This window comes from Rhinatrema bivittatum, chromosome 8, assembly GCF_901001135.1.
Source record: "Rhinatrema bivittatum chromosome 8, aRhiBiv1.1, whole genome shotgun sequence".
Classification (NCBI taxonomy): domain Eukaryota; kingdom Metazoa; phylum Chordata; class Amphibia; order Gymnophiona; family Rhinatrematidae; genus Rhinatrema; species Rhinatrema bivittatum.
In genome coordinates this window covers 14,468,991-14,492,336 of record NC_042622.1, presented here as the reverse complement: position 1 = coordinate 14,492,336, position 23,346 = coordinate 14,468,991, and the positions used below count along the sequence as shown (strand labels likewise).

The 23,346-nt window shown below is 43.3% G+C and overlaps 1 protein-coding gene across 1 annotated transcript in view; it reads right to left on the bottom strand.

Annotated features, from left to right (window-relative positions):
* Window positions 1-23,346, bottom strand: part of TAF4 (TATA-box binding protein associated factor 4) — a 151,722-nt gene that overhangs the window by 12,336 nt on the left and 116,040 nt on the right. Inside the window, exons 11-12 of the mRNA XM_029612659.1 lie at window positions 11,896-12,065; window positions 10,758-10,888 (exon numbers count right to left, since the gene is read on the bottom strand). Coding sequence (XP_029468519.1) covers window positions 10,758-10,888; window positions 11,896-12,065 — 301 coding nt within the window. The remainder of the gene's footprint in view (window positions 1-10,757; window positions 10,889-11,895; window positions 12,066-23,346) is intronic.

Sequence of the window (23,346 nt, the reverse complement as noted above, 5' to 3'; positions counted from 1 at the left end):
GGTACTGTGTTTATTTTTAAAAGTCTGCAGCACTGAGTGTTCTGCAGACTTTTAAAGAACTGAGTGTTTGTATTTAATACAAACTGAGTGTTTGTATTGAAAAAAAAGCAAAAAACCACAAAAAAAAAACAAACCCCCAAAAAGTAGCCAGAAGCTAGAAATAAGATAGGAGCAGTGTATACCTAAATAAAAAAGTTGAATAGTTCAGTTCAGTTACTCACCTTGGAAAGGTGATGAGGTAATGTGATTGGGTTTGAATAGGGACCAACATTTGTTAATCAAGAGAGCAGTAAGTCACTCTGGCTGACTAACTGAAGTTAGACTGTTTGTATTTCTCAACCCTCCCACCCCTTGCTCATCCCTTAATTTATAGGCAGGTGCCACTTTCACAAAAAAAAACCCATCAACAAAAACTTTATTGAGAATTCGATCAGACCCCGGTAGGCCACTACCAGACACAGTGAATTCACTAATACATTTAAAGGACGATAGACACATTCCTACTCCCATAGCAACCTAAAACTTAACTAGGAACTGATCAAAATTGAGATGAAGGCAGCAGTCCAGCAGCAAGAGGGGGGGCTTCCCAGTCTTTTGCATAGAGTGTCACATGTATGATTTTTTACCCACCGGTGAGAAGTTGTACATGTGCATGCGATGCAAAGAGCTCCTGGCTCTCAGAGAACGAGTCCAATCTCTGGAGGCTAGAGTGGCAGACCTGGAGGAGCTGAGGCAGACAGAGAAGAATATAGATGAGACCTTCAGGGACATAGTAGTCAAGTCCCAACTTCAGACTGGCAGCCCTGGTGCTGCCTTGGAGGAAGAAGGTCTCATGATGGGAGAGCACCAACCAGGTGCAGCAGGAAAGGATCCTGTAGCAAGGACCTGCTCTCCAGGGGATGCATTGTCCTTTCGCACTGAGGACCCTTCCCTCCAAGGCCTACTGCCCAGGAGGGAAGGGTTAAGTCGGCCGTCATAGTTGGTGATTCGATTATTAGGAATGTAGATAGCTGGGTGGCTGGTGGGCGTGAGGATTGCCTGGTAACATGCCTACCTGGTGCGAAGGTGGCGGACCTCACACGTCACCTAGATAGGATTTTAGACAGTGCTGGGGAGGAGCCGGCTGTCGTGGTACACGTGGGCACCAACGACATAGGAAAATGTGGGAGGGAGGTTCTGGAAGCCAAATTTAGGCTCTTAGGTAGAAAGATTAAATCCAGAACCTCCAGGGTAGCATTCTCTGAAATGCTCCCTGTTCTACACGCAGGTCACCAGAGGCAGGCAGAGCTCCGGAGTCTCAATGCGTGGATGAGACGATGGTGCAAGGAAGAGGGATTCAGTTTTGTTAGGAACTGGGGAACCTTTTGGGGAAGGGGGAGTCTCTTCCAAAGGGATGGGCTCCACCTTAACCAGGGTGGAACCAGACTGTTGGCACTAACCTTTAAAAAGGAGATAGAGCAGCTTTTAAACGAGAACAAAAGGGAAAGCAGACAGTCGCTCAGCAGCGCATGGTTCGGAGAGAGGTAGCTTCAAAGGATACTAATGATGCATTAGAATTAGGGCATCCCGACAGTGAGGTTCTAATAATTAGAAAAATAGTCCAAGTGCCTGTAACTAAAAACTCACCTGAGCTAAAAAATTCTAACTTATCCCTATCAATTAAAAAGCAGAATGAAAATACAAACAAAAAACAAACTTTGAAATGCTTGTATGCTAATGCCAGAAGTCTAAGAAGTAAGATGGGAGAATTAGAATGTATAGCAGTGAATGATGACATAGACTTAATTGGCATCTCAGACACATGGTGGAAAGAGGATAACCAATGGGACAGTGCTATACCGGGGTACAAATTATATCGCAATGACAGAGAGGAGCACCCGGGAGGAGGTGTGGCGCTTTATATCCGGGATGGCATAGAGTCCAACAGGATAAATATCCTACATGAGACTAAATACAAAATTGAATCTTTATGGGTAGAAATCCCTTGTGTGTCGGGGAAGACTATAGTGATAGGGGTATACTACCGTCCACCTGGTCAAGATGGTGAGACTGACAGTGAAATGCTAAGAGAAATTAGGGAAGCTAACCAAATTGGTAGTGCAGTAATAATGGGAGACTTCAATTACCCCAATATTGACTGGGTAAATGTATCATCGGGACACGCTAGAGAGATAACATTCCTGGATGGAATAAATGATAGCTTTATGGAGCAATTGGTTCAGGAACAGACGAGAGAGGGAGCAATTTTAGATCTAATTCTCAGTGGAGCACAGGACTTGGTGAGAGAGGTAACGGTGGTGGGGCCCTTGGCAATAGTGATCATAAAATGATCAAATTTGATTTAATGACTGGAAGAGGAACAGTGTGCAAATCCAAGGCTCTCGTGCTAAACTTTCAAAAGGGAAACTTTGATAAAATGAGAAAAACTGTAAGAAAAAAACTGAAAGGAGCAGCTACAAAAGTAAAAAATGTCCAAGAGGCGTGGTCATTGTTAAAAAATACCATTCTAGAAGCACAGTCCAGATGTATTCCACACATTAAGAAAGATGGAAAGAAGGCAAAACGATTACCGGCATGGTTAAAAGGGGAGGTGAAAGAAGCCATTTTAGCCAAAAGATCTTCATTCAAAAATTGGAAGAAGGATCCAACAGAAGAAAATAGGATAAAGCATAAACATTGGCAAGTTAAATGTAAGACATTGATAAGACAGGCTAAGAGAGAATTTGAAAAGAAGTTGGCTGTAGAGGCAAAAACTCACAGTACAGACTTTTTAAAATATATCCGAAGCAGAAAGCCTGTGAGGGAGTCAGTTGGACCGTTAGATGATCGAAAGGTTAAAGGGGCACTTAGAGAAGATAAGGCCATCGCAGAAAGATTAAATGATTTCTTTGCTTCGATGTTTACTGAAGAGGATGTTGGGGAGGTGCCTGTAATGGAGAAGGTTTTTATGGGTAATGATTCAGATGGACTGAATCAAATTACGGTGAACCTAGAAGATGTGGTAGGCCTGACTGACAAACTGAAGAGTAGTAAATCATCTGGACCGGATGATATACACCCCAGAGTTCTGAAGGAACTAAAAAATGAAATTTCAGACCTATTAGTAAAAATTTGTAACCTATCATTAAAAGACTGGAGGATAGCAAATGTAACCCCAATATTTAAAAAGAGCTCCAGGGGCGATCCGGGAAACTACAGACCGGTTAGCCTGACTTCCGTGCCAGGAAAAATAGTGGCAAGTGTTCTAAACATCAAAATCACAGAACATATTGAAAGACATGGCTTAATGGAACAAAGTCAGCATGGCTTTACCCAAGGCAAGTCTTGCCTCACAAATCTGCTTCACTTTTTTGAAGGAGTTAATAAACACATGGATAAAGGTGAACCGGTAGATGTAGTATACTTGGATTTTCAGAAGGCGTTTGACAAAGTTCCTCATGAGAGGCTTCTAGGAAAAGTAAAAAGTCATGGGATAGGTGGTGATGTCCTTTTGTGGATTGCAAACTGGCTAAAAGACAGGAAACAGAGAGTAGGATTAAATGGGCAATTTTCTCAGTGGAAGGGAGAAGACAGTGGAGTGCCTCAGGGATCTGTATTGGGACCCTTACTTTTCAATATATTTATAAATGATCTGGAAAGAAATACAACGAGTGAGATAATCAAATTTGGAGATGACACAAAATTGTTCAGAGTAGTTAAATCACAAGCAGATTATGATAAATTGCAGGAAGTCCTTGTGAGACTGGAAAATTGGGCATCCAAATGGCAGATGAAATTTAATGTGGATAAGTGCAAGGTGATGCATATAGGGAAAAATAACCCATGCTATAATTACACAATGTTGGGTTCCATATTAGGTGCTACAATCCAAGAAAGAGATCTAGGTGTCATAGTGGATAACACATTGAAATAGTCTGTTCAGTGTGCTGCGGCAGTCAAAAAAGCAAACAGAATGTTGGGAATTATTAGAAAGGGAATGGTGAATAAAACGGAAAATGTCATAATGCCTCTGTATTGCTCCATGTTGAGACCGCACCTTGAATACATGGTACAATTCTGGTCGCCGCATCTCAAAAAAGATATAATTGCGATGGAGAAGGTACAGAGAAGGGCTACCAAAATGATAAGGGGAATGGAATAGCTCCCCTATGAGGAAAGACTAAAGAGGTTAGGACTTTTCAGCTTGGAGAAGAGATGGCTGAGGCGGGATATGATAGAGATGATTAAAATCATGAGAGGTCTAGAACAGGTAGATGTGAATCGGTTATTTACTCTTTCGGATAGTAGAAAGACTAGGGGACACTCCATGAAGTTAGCATGGGGCACACTTAAAACTAATCGGAGAAAGTTCTTTTTTACTCAATGCACAATTAAACTCTGGAATTTGTTGCCAGAGGATGTGGTTAGTGCAGTTAGTATAGCTGTGTTTAAAAAAGGATTGGATAAGTTCTTGGAGGAGAAGTCCATTACCTGCTATTAAGTTAACTTAGAGAATAGCCACTGCCATTAGCAATGGTAACATGGAATAGACTTAGTTTTTGGGTACTTGCCAGGTTCTTATGGCCTGGATTGGCCACTGTTGGAAACAGGATGCTGGGCTTGATGGACCCTTGGTCTGACCCAGTATGGCATTTTCTTATGTTCTTATGATTCAGCCGGATCGGAATGTGTAAATAAGCCTCCGTGAGGTCCAGAGAAGTGAGAAACTCCTCTTTTCGAACTGTGGCCATCACTGTCCTCAGGGTTTCCATACGAAAGCGAGGAACCCGAAGGCATCGGTTCACCTTCTGCAGATTGAGGATGGGCCGAAATGTGCCCTCCTTCTTGGGGACCACAAAGTACATGGAGTACCGAACTCGTCCCTGTTGAGCCTCCGGAACTGGGACAATAGTTTTGAGCTCGAGAAGTCGTTGCAGAGTCACCTGGACCGCCTCTTGCTTGACACTTGAGGCCACTCAGGACTCCACAAAACGCTCCCGGACTGGGCGCGAGAACTCCAGTGCATACTTGTCTTTGATCACTTCTAAGATCCAGTGGTCTCATGTAATTCTTGCCCATTCCGTGTAAAAGTTGGATAATCTGATTCCGACAGCTTCGACGACGGAATGGGTGCTCGTGGCTTCATTGGGTTTTTTTTTTTTTTTTTATTACTTCCTGCACTAAGATGTCCCGAATCTCTTCCGGGCTGGCGACCCCCTCGAAAGGACTGCTGGCGCCCCAAAGCAGGTTTAGAAGCAGGAGGTGCGGAGTACCTACCCGATCTGAAGCAGCGAGAATCCCGAAACCTAGCTCGAGGAGGGAAGACTTTCTTAGAAGATCTTTTATCTTCCGGCAACCGATTGCCCTTGGATTCGGCAAGCAGCTTTACTCGCTGATAGATCCTCCTCAAACAGGATCTTGCCCTTAAAGGGTAGATTACAAAGCTTGGTCTTGGAGGACAAATCCGCCGCCCAATTTTGCAGCCAGAGGAGACGCCGCGCTGACACCAAGGACACCATACCTCTCGCCGAGGTCCTCACCAGATCATACAAAGCATCTGCAACGTAAGCGATGCTTGCTTTTAGGCGGGCGGACTGCAGAGCCCCACTGTCGCCCGTACCGGCCCCGGCAGCTGACTCCTGGACCCAACACAGACAGGCCCTCTGCATGAGGCTAGCGCAAACCGCCGCCCGAAGGCTTAGCGCGGCAACCTCGAATGCTCGCTTCAACTGGATCTCCAGCTTGCGGTCCTGCATATCCTTAAGGGCAGCCGCCCCAGCAACCCGGATAGTGGTCTTTTTAGTGACTGCCGAGACCGCGGCGTCCACCTTTGGAATATTCAGTAAATCCAAAACATCAGATGATAACGGGTACAGTTTCGCCATAGCTCTGCCCACCTTCAAGCCAGAATCCGGAGTCTCCCACTCCTGGGTCACTAGTTTGCGAACCTTCTTAGGCAGAGGAAAAGATGTTGTGAGACCCCTAATGCCGTTGAGGACTGGATTGATGCCCTCATTGTCAGATTCTTCTCGAGAAACCTTAAGTCCTAGAACTTCAACGACCTGGGGAATAAGGGGGTCTTAACTCATCCTGCTTGAACAAACGCACCACACTGGGGTCATCCCTCTCCTCAGGAGGGTCATCGGGCTCATCCGGATCATCAGTATCCACATCAGCCAGATCCGGCCGTGGATCCGGGTCTGCCGCCTCTACTACCCCAGAAGTCGGCGTCGCCCGAGACCCCGGGATCGGATCTCGCATACCCTGGGGAGAATCTCCTGTGGGGTGAGCCTGATCAGAGAGGCGCTGATGAGGGTCCGTACCCTGACCTCTTTTCTCAGGCAGGTGCGAACCTGCCCCCAGGAGACCGGGCTGCTTTACCGCCAAGGGTTTCCTTGCCAGGAAAGCCTGATGCATAAGGAGGACAAATTCTGGGGAAAACCCCGTCGGGTCCCCCTCTCCCACTGGAGAGTTGGCTGGGGTGATATCATCAGTTCCCCCGGTGAGGTCTTCCCTCACCGGGGCTAGAACAAGTGGAGAATCCTCTTCCCGCGAAGCTGAAGGCGAGAAAGACGTTCCCTCCCCGAGGGAGGAGGCAAGAAGCCCTGAAAAGCCCTCTAACCCTGGGGAACACACTGCGCACAAGGAGGCCGCATCTAACGCCTGGCCGCGTGACCCACGCGCGCAGCAGACCTGCGATTCTGTTTTTGGTCCCATCCGCAGCAGCACGCCGATAGTCTGAAGTGACATAGAAAAGGACGTGAATAAAAAAAAGAAATGCTTGGAGCCGTGACGCGGAGAAAATGTCAGGCAGGATCAGGAAAAAAAACAAACCTTTTCATGCTGCTGGCTAAGAGACTACTGGCTGAGGAGAAAAAACCGTGCGCAGTCTTGCCGCAGGAAAGGAGACTGTCTATAGTGAAATTGCAAGGCCCCCAAGCAGGGAAGCGGTGAGTAAACGAGGCACACGGAGAAAAACTCCCCCCTTGCCCTCAGAAAACAACCCGGAGCCCAGGGAGCTGAGGGGAACACTGCTGACAGCTTTCCCGGCCGACCTTAAAAGACCTGGTCACTCCTGCACCTCTCCTTACCTCAGCACTGAAGACTGTCAGTCAGTCGCAGTGAAAACAGCCTTTTTTTTTTTTTTTAAATTAAACTTTACCAAGACACAGAGAAAAGCTGTTGCAGGAGACAAGGGAGCAGCTGTAGCAGAGACGGTGGTGAGTAGCCAGGAGCCCCTGGTCGTCAGACACCGAACTGTGGCGGGCGAAACCCTGACAGGAATATCCAATTCCCTGGATGCCAGGCTTCTACTGAGGGATGGCCCACGAAGGCGCCTAACACCTCAGGAAGCGACCGTAAACCAAAAAATTAAATTCAAACTAACTAAATAAAAAATAACACCCACTGGAGTCAGAGAAATACTGAGGGACTGCAGGTGGCACTCTGTTTATGTAGCAGTGTCCAGAGTTCTAACTGTTCTCTGACTCCACCTGCTGGTAGGGATACACAACCCACTTTTCTGGACTTAAAAGGATAAAAACCTGTTCCGCTCTATGAACTCCATCTTATCCAAGCTGAAGAAGCCCAACTTATTACTATTATTTATTTAGCTCCTGCCTTTTCATTGGTAGCTACCTTTCTTCATAAGGGAGTTGATCCATCCCCTTTATCATTTTTGTCACCCTCCTCTGTACCTTTTCTAGTTCCACTATATTTTTCTTGAGATGGGGTAACCAGAATTGCACACAAGTCTTAAGGCAGGGTCACACCCAAGAGCTATACAGAGGTGGTATGACATTCTCAGTTTTGTTTTCCATTCCTAATATTCTGTTTGCTTTCTTGGCCATCGCTGCACATTAAGCTGAAGATGTCAGTATACTATACACAGCGACTCCAAGATCTTTTTCCTAATACAGAGTCCAGCAGTATGGACCTATAGTTAGGATTATTTTCTCCTATTACATCTCATCTGTCATGGAGTCTTGCAAGGTCTTTCTGCAGTTCCTTACAAGCTGTTTATGTTGCTTTGGCTATTTGTGTGTTACGTGCAGATTTGATCACATCACTCATTCCTCCCTAGTGCAGATCATTAACGAGTAAGTTAAACACCAATGGTCCCAGTGCAGATTCCTGGGGCACGCCACTATTCACCTTTCTCCATTGGGAAAACTGACTGATTAGACCTACTCTCTGCTTCCTTTCTTTTATTTATTTATTTATTTATTTATTTACGGGTTTTTTATATACCGAGGCACGTTTGCAAAACATCACCTCGGTTCACAATGTAACATAACTGAGCAACAGGCTTTACAATAATAACGTTTTTTTAACAGGGAGGGGGTAAACATGGACAGGAGTAGATGATATGAGAATTATATACAAATATACATGTTAGTTTTTACAAGGGCGTTCATCAATGTAATAAGGGTAATTAGCAGGGGAAAGTAATAAGGGAGGGGAGGGGGAGTATATTCACAGTGGGTGGGAGGGGGAAGAGTAGGTAGAAAGGGCAAGAGTCAGTCGGGGGGTCATGTCGCATCTTTGGGAGGAGTCAATTCGTTAGTCCGGGTACGCTAGTTTGAACAGCCATGTTTTAAGATTGTGCTTGAATTTTTTGTGGCAAGGTTCCTGGCGTAGTTGGGAAGGCATTTTATTCCAGTGGGCAGTGCCTGTAAAGCTTCTTATAGTGTGAATGTTTCGTGTTCTGAGGAGTCCCTGAGGTTCCAGATTCACTCTATCCATCGGCTCACCTGTATCCACGCGCTTATTCACACCTTCAAAGAATTCCAATAAGTTACCAAGGCATGACCTCCCTTTGCTAAATCCATGCTGATGCTCCCTCTCCATTTAGCCATGACCTGTCGTTTTGTTCTTAACAATAGCTTCTACTATTTTAGCTGGCACCAAAATCAGGCTGTAGTTACTTGGAGCCCTTTTGGATAAAGTAACACAGACCCTGTGAAACAGTGCTGACCGCAGAAGCATTGGCTAAGATTGTGTCTGATGTACAAAAGGATTTTTCATCTTTTGTTTCTATGGGAAAACTGCTTAATACATCTAGCCCAAAGTTAGCTACAAGGCTGGAGTGTGCACCCTTCCACTGCAAGCCACAGCTAAATGTCTCGCAACCTGAACCGAAAGCGTCCATTACACCACAGGCTCAGGAAAGGGCAGTGTCTGGTGATTAAAGCACTCAACTGAGTCTGGAGACAAGCAGGGATGTACATTCAACATGCCCCTCTATATCAAAGTTAATCTAATGTTCCTTCCCCCCTTGGAGGTCTGCATGCAAACCGACCAACCATCTGCTCTAGATCATAAGGCTCTGAAGAACTAAAATTTGCAAAGTGTGCTGCAATCCTATTGGGATAAAAGCTATTATAATTAAAAAAATTAATGTTTATTATTAACATTACTGTTTTACTATGAAGTAACCCAGAATATCAACACCTAAGCAACTCATAGCAAATCACAAAATGGCTCAAAAAGCCATGCAGCTAAACAGACATTTTAAATCAGATTAATCCACTGCTGCCAAGGCATCCAGTTAGCAGGCTTCCATTACAGCATACTACTTTGACCTTTTACATATACAGGAAAAGCCTCATTATCCAGCATGCATGGGGGGGAATAGTCCACGGCAGATAACCAAATATACCGGTTACCTGACAGCCCCCTGCTTTCTGTTCCAGGCAGCAGCTTACAGGGAATAGGAGAGGAGAGGTGATGCAGGAGTGACCAGAGCAGAGCGAAGAAAAGCTACTCTCTCATACCTAATCAACACCCCCCCCCCCCCGCACTTTCCCTCACCTCCCAGGAAGGGATGAAGTAGGAGTGGACAGAGCATAGAGCAGGGCAGAGCAAAGTCACTGTGCGCTCTAATGTGGATTAGAATTCCTTTAAACCTTCTTGGCAGCAGTAAATAAAGTGCTTCCGTGAGATGCGGTCGGTTGAGATCTCCTACTGGTTGAGTGCCGGATAATGGAGCTTTTACTGTAGTTTCCACTTATAACAATCACACAAAGAATAACTGAAGTCATGGCAACGATGCATCAAAGGAGGTCTCATTTGGCCAGAAACTAGACCTAGGATGGAGTGGTCAAGCACGTACATCTTCAGCTGGCTAAGGAGTTATACTGAGCTGAGGTGTCTGGCCTTCAGTCCCTGTCAGGTTAGGGTGCTGGGAGAAAAAAAAATAAGCTAAGCTCATCGGGTCATGGATCAAAGGGATTCCCTAGAGACGTCAAAATGGACCTCTAATTCTGAAGGGATTGAGGACCGCCTTTAGAAAGAAAGATCTCAGGCATACGATTCCAAAACAAAATAATGTATGCAATTAGTTATCAGCTCTCCACATGTCCTTGCACAGAGTCCAGCCTTTCTGGGCAGCAGAGAAAGAGTGGTACTCCGACCTGCTGACATCTCTCAATCTTGCAGTGCGGCGGCAGTACAGGACGGACATTTGATTTTACACAGCACCATGCTCTCCCCACCGTATTCCAACCAAAAAGGAGCAAAACTGCCGGCAGTCTTCTGCCAGTTAGCGCAGCAGTTCACAAGGAAAGAAGCAGCGCACTTAATCAGCGGATGCCAGATCTCAGCAGCCACGAGCGCTGTTGTGACACGGTGGGAGACCCTAAAGAAATATACTTAGTTCTGTGGCTCAATTTACTATCGAACCAGTGCTCTATGTACATAATAAAGTGTACATGTAAACCTCTTGCTTTAGATCTGCACACATCAAAATTAAAATGGTTATTAGAAGAACTGGTTACCTTGTAAGAAACGTTCTTTTGCTGGGCTGTTTCTGATACTTTTTCTACCAAGTTTTGTAATCTTTGTTGCGTTGCGTGTGATACGTAACTGATGACGTCAGGATGAATTTCTGTAACTCCGTGCTTTTTACCTACGGAAACGGATTAAGAGACCATCATCACTAAAGGGATTTTCATCTAGAGCACCAACGTAAGTTTACAATTCCCCCACCCCATCCCGAGTCAGTGATGCCTGTAGCAATAGCATCTACTGCTAAAATCAGAGGCTCTGCCACTGAGCTGAAGGAGTGCCCAGCAGGAGAACCTTGCTGCCTTGAGCTGGGTTGTTCATTTTGCTGTCTTTTTACCCTCCACCCTCTCTCTTAGTCAAAAAGTGCATGCTGAATGGTCAAACCAGATGTTTATGGCTGCATCAGCAGCTCTCAAAGGAAGCAGGCACAACATTTTTAAAACCAGTCCCCATAAAATGGCTGAGTGTTGGAAGTCTGTTGCATGAACATGCTAAGTATACTTGATCTCTAGCCAGGGCTGTCAACGTGTGTCTCTAAATTTCAAACAATATCTTAAAGAGAAAAAATAAGGAGCCTGGGGCAGCCAACTTGAGAATCTTTACTGGTAATCATTGCTCTGACATCATAAACAAATCCCATTGAAGCATGTAGTACTATTATTAAAATGGAAGCTTTTCAAATTGCCATTTTTGTATCTGCTCTATGAACCTGTACTTTTAAAAGATTGCTAGCAATGTCAGAGACAAGAGAATGGAGCATGAAAAGGCACGGAGAGCTGCTGCGCCTCCAGAAATTAAACATGCAAAGGAGACAAAGCACAGGATAAGAAGGGCAACACATTTCAAACAATTAGCACTGCCACACACCTCAGAACGGGCTAAGAACATAAGAACATACTGGGTCAGACCAAGGGTCCATCATGCCCAGCATCCTGGGTTGTTTTTTTGTTTTTTTTTTACACCAAAGAAATGTGAGCTGTGCAGTCATACTGGCCACACAGAGTCTAAAGCAGCCCTGTGGTGTACCCCTGCCATTCCTCTATCAGTATTTGTTTCTGCACTATTTTAATTTTCTTTTCAGAATGCTGAAAGGCCACAACTTCCAAAAAGCTGAGCTTAAAGCCGTACCTATTTCTAATATTCTTCGCTGCAACAAGGCCGGCAGCAGAAAGGTCTCGTCTTTACACGACCTTGTTAACGTGCCTACTAATTCAGAGTTCGTTGCTAATATCCGCGCACTCTCTTCCGATAGGTTGACGCCTGCCATAGATGCCACATCGTTAATATCATCATCGTCCCTAAGAAGGAAAAAAAAAATGAAATGATTATTGCAGAATTACTTTTTCTGGGACAGCATGCGGGATGGAGAGGCTTAAAAAGCAGGGCAACCACGAGAACTAGTTTTCTATCTCCATCAAAAGGGGGGGGGGCGTGAGAAAATACTTTTTAACTGAGAGGATGGTGGGTGGTAGACACTTGAAACAAATTTCCAGTGGAGGTGACGGGACCTAAAACAGTATTGAGGCACGCATGCAAGAGATACAAAAGGAGCACAGACTGAGTAAAACCTGTGACGGCACAGTACATAGGGACTAACGGACAGACTAGATAGACCAAATGGTCCTTTTTTCCCCCCCGATGTCTTCTGTGATTTTATGTCCCAAACAGAACTCAGGCTTCAAAGTAACAATGCCCTCCCCACTTTCCAAGCATGGCCAGTTTAACCATGAGGCAAACCAGGTGGTCGCCTAGGGCGGCAGCTTCTGGGGGGAGGAAGCAAAGAGCTGCTGCAGTCAGAGAAGAACAGGCGCCGTATGGCAGATTTGCTACATGATGACCTTTTTACACTTCTGTGTTATTTTAAAAAATGCTTGGGAATGGAGGGAGTTTATCATTGCTACTGATGTGACACCAGAATTTTACTTTTTTATTTTTGGTATGGTAAGTAACAAAGAGATGTATCAAACCCAACGTGGCTCTATAGATGAAATAAGAAGGTGGTAGCCTTATAGTGAACATCCAAACAATGAAAATATCAACTTACACACCACAATTGTGTCTCACTTATTCAGAGATCATGACCATCATACAGGGCCTTGTCATTTTGTGTAAAAACACATTTCAAAACTACACCAGTATTTAATCATAGGCCATTTGTTATTATTTTTTTGATTTTTTCAATTATGCTTACATATAAAATGTGATCCTTAATCAAAGTGGTGATTTACCATAGTGATATTATTAAAATGTTCAGTCAGGAACTCGTTGGTATATTGTATGTTAGAAACATTCACTTAGCTTAATTCTTTCCGGAGTTGCAAGACATTCAGTGTTTGACTTATGCCCAAATCATCACATCGCTCAATAAGACGCCCGACACGGTCCTTGTTTCGGAGTGCTATTCTTCATCAAGGGGCGGTTTTTCTTCTATGAAGATCGTACAGAAGAAATTTAACAAAAGTTATAGCCAAATTCTAATGTTGAAAAAACAAGTGTTGGTTAAATGCAGTTACCAACTTACTACAGCAGAATAATTTCTTCAGCTTACGGGTCCCGTATTCCGGTAGCGTTGACCAGAAGTGGGACTACGTGAGCGTATTTAAATGCACCTACATGTCAATCAATCAGCATATGGTTTAAATGAAAGGAACAATGCCCTTTCACCTTCAGAAAGAAACTGAAAACATGGCTTTTTAAACTAGCCTTCCCCTAACCAATTCATATTCCCTGTCAGTTCTACTCTGTTCCATTATAACCTCAGTAACTCTGGCTGCCTTCTGGCTCCAACCTATTATTAGGCAAGCCACCCAGATAGATTCGTAGCCCCTCCCCCTCCCCCCCTTCACACACTGCCTTGTCTTTCTCCCTCCCCCCTCTGCCCTGATCTTGTCATTTCCCTTCCAACCCTTTACACCACTTGCGTCAACCCTGTATAGATTTACGCACCCCTGAAGAACTGACTGTTGTTTGATCTCCTACGTGGTTACTCGTCAAGTTAAGTTTATAAAATACTTATTGTTTTCACTATGTTTAGCCAATTCTTCCTTGCTCTCTTGTCACGAATTGCAACACCCTGTTTTTTGTAACTTCCTCCTATTCGTTTGGTTGTCCCCTGTTGTGCTGTAAACCGGTACGATAAGATATTTATCTTGAGCATCGGTATATTAAAAGATTCTAAATAAATAAATAAATGATTGAATTAACACGTCTTAATAATGCTGAGAATGACCTGAAAGGTGGGAATCGCTGATTATTCCAAAGTGTGATATTAGATACCAACTGTGTTCCCCAAATTCCAAAACTTATAATTGGACGCAAGTTTTGACCGTCATAATAGGCATCATCGTATAGTAATGATTCACTTTATTACTCTGCCTTATATATAATCATAGGTCAGTCCCAATTGTATTTTTTTAAGCAATTTTTGTTGCTAAACGTGACAACCTCCACCATGTATATTAAAAGCTCAATATTGATGCTTCATCAAGGTTTTATAAGGAATCTTTTTCTTAGACTTATCTTAACTTGGTTGTATATATTCTTTGCCCATGGATGTAGTAGATAACGGTGCCAATGCCCGTGTTTCGGACAACGGGGTCCTTTATCCAGGGCTTGCTTTATTGAGGCAGCATAGTACTTCATAACATTTCTCGGCATTTGTTTGAACATGCTAAAAAGAATAAACCCTGCCCCACATGCATACGACATAATACCAACCATGGATATAAAAAAAGTAGCCAACACAGTCTCCCTGATACTAACAAAGATTATCAATCTATCCTTAAAAGAAGGAACCATGCCAATCGGCATGGGGCCAAGGGGCAATCGTAAAACCAATTTTAAAGAAAAACAAACAAACAGTGATCCGAGCATCCTGAACAATTATAGACCAGTATCAAACTTACCACTAATTGCGAAATTAATAGAAAAAGCTATACAAAACCAGCTAGCAGAACACTTAGAGACCATACCCATCACAACATGGCTTTCGCAAAAACTACAGGGCAGAAACTCTACTGCTCGCCCTAACAGACAACATCATGAGAGGCTTCGACAGTGATAAACAGTTCATCTTAATGATGCTAGACCTATCAGCGGCATTCGATACTGTAAATCATAACATCCTACTAAATAGATTAGAAGAAATAGGATTAAGTAACAAAACAATCAAATGGTTCACATCATATCTAAATAATAGATACTACCAAGTACAGATCAAAGATGTAATGTAAAAAAAAAAATAAACCTTCAAATAGGAGTCCCAGAGGGATCAGCTTTATTGGCCACCCTATTCAAACATATACCTGCTGCCACTATGTCACCTGCTAGCTGGTCTAGGCATCTCACACTACATGTACGCTGATGATATTCAACTAATTTTACCCATTGATGACACAATTGAAGAGACATTGAACATAGCCAACATGTATCTGGATATTTATTTATTTATTTTTGGTTTTTATATACCGGAAGTTCCTGTATAAAATACATATCACTCCGGTTCACAGGTAACTGAAATAACTACCGCCGTGTGGCGGTTTACATGGAACATATCAAACGATATCATCAACAGTTACTAAACCAGATGGAATTAGTTATTAACATAGAGAAAACAGAATTCCTACATTTAGAACATAAAAACATTGAAATCATTCAAAACCCAAATCATACTCAAAAACAACCAAAAAATAGAATTAGCAGAGAAAGTAAGAAACCTTGGAGTGATAATTGACACAGAGCTTAACTTGAAACAACACATATTTTTAAAAGTAAAGGAAGGATAAGCCAAACTCATGACTCTTAGAAGACTAAAACCACTACTAACAACTAATAACTTCCGTTCAGTGTTACAAGCTCTAATTTTCGCTAGCACTGATTACTGTAACGCCCTCCTACTTGGTTTACCATACACCACGATAAAACCACTCCAAATACTGCAGAACACGGCCGCAAGAATTCTGACTGGTGAAAGTAAACGAGACCATATCACTGAAACCCTAGCTGAACTACACTGGTTACCCATCGAGCAAAGAATACAATACAAAAGCCTATGTACCATACATAAATTAATACATAATGAAAAAGCTGAATGGCTGAACACAGCCCTTCGCGTACACGTCCCTCACAGAAACCTGAGATCAGCAAATAAAGCTTTACTGACCATCCCCTCAATTAAAACAGCAAGACTAACCCAAGTAAGGGAAAGAGCACTTTCCTTAGCAGGACCTATACTATGGAACACCATGCCTGTCGAGATCCGCTTACAAGAGATATCAAAACCTTCAGAAACATTAAAAACATGGTATTTAAACAAGCGTACAACAAAGAGAAAGGAGAGTAGGAACACAAGGAAAATGGAAGGCGATCTGCAGAACACCCACACACACTACCGTAATCTATACGGGTATGTATTTTTATTTTTATACATTTCGCTCACCACCAAAGAATAAGATACTATAAGTTATCTATTTTAAATCTGTCACTGATAAGAATGGACATGATGTATCACACCCAATGAGTAATTATAACAAACTATGTTACCGTAAATTGTTTAGTGGATAGAAATCAAGATATTTTTCCAACATTAATATTTGTGCCTTATTGTAAACTGTTGTGATGGTACCTAACTTAACGACGGTATAGAACAGTTTTTAAATAAATAAATAAACATTGAGCTTTTAATATATATGGTGTAGGTCGTCACGTTTACAAACAAAAATTGTTTAAAAAAAATACAATTGGGACTGACCTATGATTATATATAAAGCAGAGTAATAAAGTGAATCATTACTATACGATGATGCCTATTATGACGATCAAAACTCACATCCAATTATAAGTTTTGGAATTTGGGGAACACAGTTGGTATCTAATATCACACTTTTAAATGATTGAATACCATTCAATTGCTAGATTTAAACCAACGGAATTGTAGTGTTCAATTTGAATATCCATTGCTGTTCCCTTAATGTAATAAAGGTTGTGGATCTCCCCCCCTACTACTGTTCATGAAATCTCATCAATTACCCTCCACTTGAGATCCATAAATTTATGAGACTTTTCTAAACAATGAGCAACAATCAGTGCTTGTAATTTGGCCGTGGTGAGACAACTGCGGTGTTCAATAAGCCATGTCCATATAGATCTTTTTGTACACCCAATGTAATATTTATCACAAGAGCATATAATGAGGTAAATCACATGTGTGGTAGTACAGTCAGAGTATGATTGCGCTATATGGTTGGTTCCGAAGTGAACATGCCAAGACGGTCCCGACAGAGTCAACTGGCACATAGTACATTTCTGACAGGGCCAATGGCCAGGTGGAAGTCTGCATTGGTGGTAATTGTAGTGGAAAATTAAGAGTATCAAAATATCTCCGAGGTTCTTGCCTCTACTATAAGTGATCAAAGGTGGATGTTCAAAAGCAGACTGTGTTTTAATATAGGCCAATATTTGCAGATCAAATGAGCAATTTGCCTCGATTTTGTAGAATGGCGTAATGTGCATGCAAGAGGTATGGAATTTGTTTTCTCTGCATTATCTAATAGGAGCCATTGTCGTTCAGCAATTTTTGCCCATTTATATGCCTGTTTTATAATTCTAAATAGATAACCTTGATGTAATAGCTGGCAAAACAAAACTTCTGTTGCCTGTCAAAATCCACTCTGTTAGAACATAATCGTCGTAGGTGTAAGAATTGGCTAATAGGCAAACTTTTTTTGAGATGATATGGATGAAAACTTGAAAATTGAATTAATGCATTTCTGTCAGTCGGCTTCCTAAATATAGATGTGGCAAGAATGTTTCCTTCCTTTTGGATGAGTATGTCTAAAAAATTAATTTTACTATGATGGTATTGCATGGAAAAATATAGGTTAGTATCCAAGGAATTGATCCATGTCAAAAATTGTTGTAAAGACACCTCATCTCCATGCCATATAAAAAAAGATATCATCGATGTATCTGGACCAATAGCATACTTGACTGAAATTTGATGCTGAATATAAAAATTGCTCCTCAAAATTGGCCATGTACACGTTAGCTAGACTAGGGGCCATGGTGGCACCCATGGCCGTTCCATGAATTTGTTTATAGTAGTTGTCATAAAAAATAAAATAATTTTCACGTAAGACTAAAGTTGCTAATTGTAATAAAAACAATGTTGGGACTCGATGGGGGCGTGGTCGAGAATCCAAAGCATTTTCAATGATGAGGAGGGCTTGTTCCTGTGGGATACTAGAATATATATTTAAGTTGAAGGTCGGTATATAAAAAACAAACAAATAAATAAATTAGAGCCCAAATGTCAAGAATTACCAAAATCATGTGTTCAACATCAATAATTGAAGACAATTTTGTGAGCATATGTTTCATATCTTTAATATACGATGGTATTTTTGGAATGAGCAGTTGCAAAAAATAACAAAAATTGATAAAGGTTCTAAAAGAGAACCAATCATGGTCACAATAGGTCTACTGGGTGGATGTGATAGATCCTTGTGAATCTTCGGGACCATGTATATGGTCGGAACTTTATATGCATAATTTACCAGATAGATGTATTCCTTCGAAGATATAAATCCAATCTCACGTGCGTCTTCAACCAATCTTTTAATCTCTTGACATAAATGTTTGCTGGGATCTTCTGACAATATTTGATAACTAGAGATGTCCGATAAGTGGGTCAATACAGTTTGTTGATATTCTTCTTTATCTTGTAGGACCATGGCACCTCCCTTGTCAGATGGCTTAAAAATAATAGAAGAATTATCCTTCAATGTTTGTAACGCTAAATATTGTGTAGGTGTGAGATTATATTGTGGAGGATCAACATTGGATTAAATTGTCACTAAGTCGTGTAGTATTAGATCCATATATGATTTAATATGAGGATCGACAGGACCAGGTGGGATCCAGCGTGATTTTGGAGAAACTATTGAATAAGTTATCCATTCGGGTTGACCGTGAAAAAATAAAACTATTTGTAATTTGCGAAAAAAAATTGTACAAATCTCATCTACATTGAAAAGGGTTATATTTGTAAAATGGAACAAAGGATAGACCTTTTTCCAATACTTGTGTTTGAGGTATTGTGAGAATAACAGAAGAGAGATTTACAACTATAGATTCTTGGCACTTTGAGAACGCGTCTGCGGATGACCGTCCATCTCTGGCCATGGCGTGTCTCAGTGGCGAAAAAAAACGGTGCCCAAATCGACAGTTACCATATCTTTGATTGCCACGGTGAGATTCTGAGTAATAAGATGGTTGTAGTAAGTTGGTGAAGTCTTCATCTGATCCAGATGAGTCGTCAAAGGAATTGGCAAAGGCCACTTTTTTTGGTTTATATTGTTGTCTACAGTGCCAAGGATAGATCGTGCCAGAGATGTAATTGTTTTCATCTCTTTTGTATTTGTGAATCTTATTCTGTCGTAAATCAGATCTAAATTTCTCAATTGATTGATTGAATTCATGTAGGCATTTCTTGTATTCCTCCCGGCTTTCTTTGGATTGTAAATAATTTGTTTCCTCACAAGCCTCTTTAACGTTGTCTGACAATTTTTTTGTAGTTTCCACAATCAACATCATGATGTCAAGCGAGCATTTATTTAGAATGGAAATCCATTTGTTCACAAACAATTCATCTTCAGCATAAATTGATGGTTTCAAATTAATGCGGAGACCCCACGGAATCATTTTACTCTTTATACATCGTAACAGGGTAGCCACATGCAAGTCAGTTCTAATGAGATGCTTCTGTGAGTTTAACAAAGAATTCCATGATTTTTCTTCAATGGAGGATGGAGTGTCATCTAATAAGAGTGGTCCTTGGAGAGCCTGAGTGACGTGCTGTTCTGTGTAACTGAAAACACTGGACAGCAGAGTTGCTTACCTGTAACAGGTGTTCTCCCAGGACAGCAGGATATTAGTTCTCACATATGGGTGACATCATCAGATGGAGCCCTGTCACGGAACACTTTTGTCAAAGTTTCTAGAACTTTGACTGGCACACTGAGCATGCCCAGCATGCCATTAACCCTGCAGCCAGCAGAGGTCCGCCTTCAGTTTCGTTTGTAGCAAACATACGAGGGAAAAATAAAATAAAACGTAAGCGAACCCAACTCCGTGGGGTGGCGGGCGGGTTTCATGAGGACTAACATCCTGCTGTCCTGGGAGAACACCTGTTACAGGGTAAGCAACTCTGCTTTCTCACAGGACAAGCAGGATGGTAGTCTTCACATGTGGGTGAATAGCAAGCTACAGGCTGAGTCATACGTATGAGGCCAAGCAGCACCGAACATGTGCAACAGGCACAACAACTGGGGTGCTGTTGGCAAGGATAAGGCAGCCTGAAATTCACAGCGGGTCGAGGTAGGATGAGTTGGGTTCCTACACTGGAAACAAATTTCTTAGGACAGACTGGCCAAAGACGGAATCCTGTCGCCCAGCCTTGTCCAGACAGTAGTGAGCTGCGAAGGTGTGGAGAGAGCTCCATGTCGCAGCCTTGCAGATGTCAGCAATCGGTACTGAATGGTAGTGTGCTACTGACGTTGCCATTGCTCTGAGTGTGCCTTCACTCGCCCCTGTAGGGGAAGGCCTGCTTGCTGGTAACAGAATGTGATGCAGTCTGCCAACCAGTTTGACAGTGGGTCACCTGAGGAGCCAGTTGCTGGCAAGGAAGACCCCCTGTAAGTTGGCTTTATGTGTCCACCAGGCAAGGCACAGACGAAGCTGGCTGGTTATGTGCACCATGGACGACAGCGGCTGAGTAGCTTGTCGTCACTGGGATTTCAGAGTCCATTGGGTCACTCTCATGGCATGGCGTGCCATAGGGGTGACATGGACAGTTGATGCTATGTGGCCGAGCAACCTGAGCAGCTGGCCAGCTGAGGCTCTTTTTCGACGACGGATAAAGCTGGCAAGGTTGGGCAGCGTAATCGCACGGTCGTTGGCAAGAATGCTCTGGACTGTGTCGTGTCTAGGTCTGCTCCTATAAAGGAGAGAAGATGAGACTGTGTCAATTGGGATTTGCGGTAATTTATTAGAAATCCCAATGAGTTTAGAAGCCTTATGGTGAGACAGAGAGTCGAGGGCTCCTTGTTTTGTCTGGCTTTTTATGAGCCAGTCATCCAGGTATGGAAAAACGTATACATCTCTGCTGTGTAACTGCGCAGTCACGACTGCCAGGCATTTCATAAAGACTCGAGGCCGAGGCTGGCCGAATGGTAGTACCTTGTATTGATAGTGACTGCGGCCCACCACAAGTTGCAGATGTTTGCGATGAGGAGAGGAGATTGCAATATGGGCGTATGCGTCTTGAAGGTCCAGAGAGCAGAGCCAATCCCCTTGTTGAAGTAGAGGATGCATGGTGCCCAGGGATACCATCCTGAACCATTCCTTGGGAAGAAATATATTCAAGGCACGGAGGTCCAGAATAGGCTGGAGTCCGCAGGTCTTTTTTGGAATAAGGAAATATCTGGAGTAGAACCTTTTTTCCTGCTGATTCGGTATAACTGGTTCCACGGCTCTGACCGACAGAAGGGATGAGAGCTCTGAGTCGAGTTTTCCTGTGAGGTCGGCCCAACTCCAGGGATGGATTGGGAGGGATGTCCAGGGGTATTTTTAAAAATTTAGACGGTAACCATGGGTTACGATGGACAGTATCCCCTGGTCCGTGGTGAATGGATGCCAATTTGTTGCAAAGTGGCACAGGCAGCCCCCCACTGGAATATGGCTGCTACTCTCTCTGGGAAAGAGTCAAAACTGAGCGCAGGGCCAGCTTGTGGTGCTGGCTGTGGTCTAGATATTCTAGGGAACAGCAATGGATATTCAAATTGAACACTGTACATCCCGTTGGTTTAAAACTAGCAACTGAATGGTATTCAATCATTTAAACCATATGCTGATTGACATGTAGGCGCATGTAAATACGCTCACGTAGTCCCACTTCCGGTTAACGCTATCGAATACGGGACCCATAAGCTGAAGAAATTATTCTGCTGTAGTAAGTTGGTAACCTCATTTAACTACCACTTGTTTTTTCAACATTAGAATTTGGCTATAACGTTTGTTAAATTTCTTCTGTACGATCTTCATAGAAGAAAAACCGCCCCTTGATGAAGAATAGCACTCCGAAACATGGACCGTGTCGGGTGTCTTATTGAGCGATGCGATGATTTGGGCATAAGTCAAACACTGAATGTCTTGCAACTCTGGAAAGAATTAAGCTAAGTGAATGTTTCTAACATACAATATACCAACGAGTTCCTGACTGAACATTTTAATAATATCACTATGGTAAATCACCACTTTGATTAAGGATCACATTTTATGTATAAGCATAATTGAAAAACTCATAAAAACAACAACAAATGGCCTATGATTAAATACTGGCATAGTTTTGAAATGTGTTTTTACACAAAATGACAATGCCCTGTATGATGGTCATGATCTCTGAATAAGTGAGACACAATTGTGGTGTGTAAGTAATAAGGAGAAACATCCTAATTCAGCCCAGCTGGCCATTTCAGAGATTACCCTTAGTTTACATATTTCTTGATTTTATTTGAAGCCTGCCCCAAAAATCAGAGATGATACACTCAGACATTGGGGTTGATTTTCAAACCGCGCGAATTGGCGTACTTTTGCTGGCGCATCAGGCGCAAGCAAAAGTACGTGGGATTTTAGTAGATACGCGCGTAGCCGCGTGTATCTGCTAAAATCCTGGATCGGCGCGTGCAAGGCTATCGATTCTGTATAGCCGGCACGCGCCGAGCCGCGCAGCCTACCCCCGTTCCCTCCGAGGCCGCTCCGAAATCGGAGCGGCCTCGGAGGGAACTTTCTTTTGCCCTCCCCTCACCTTCCCCTCCCTTCCCCTACCTAACCCACCCGCCCGGCCCTGTCTAAACCCCCCCTTACCTTTGTCGGGAGATTTACGCCTCCCGGAGGGAGACGTAAATCCCTGCGCGCCAGCGGGCCGCTAGCGCGCCGGGACGCGACCTGGGGCAGGTACAGAGGGCGCGGCCACGCCCCCGGACCGCCCCAGGCCGTAACCACGCCCCCGGGCCCGCCCCCAAAACGCTGCCGACACGCCCCCAAAACGCCGCGCCGACCAGGCCCGCCCCCGACACGCCCCCCTCGCCAAACCCTGGGACTTACGTGAGTCCCGGGGTCTGCGCGCGCCGGTAGGCCTATTGAACATAGGCGCACCGGCGCGCAGGGCCCTGCTCGCCTAAATCCGCCCCAATATGACGTGATTTCTGACTTTAGCCACTTAAAGTTTCTTGGTTCTGAAAGGGCTTGGTCCCTTCATTGACGAATGTCATTGGTCCTTTCACCCAAAGTGCTGTGCATAAAGTAATACTAATATGACAGGAGCTGTCAGTATTCAGCCCAGGGGGCTACTTTGGGGAATTCAGTAGGGTATGGATTTGGTCAACAGCTCTTTCTAAAGTAGGGAATAGTGTGTGTGTCTGTGGGGGTGAATTGGGGGTAGAAATCAGCATCTGCTCGGCAGGCTAGCTTTTTTTTTTGCCAATTTTCAGAAGCCCAGACAGCAGCAAAGTTATTTAGATA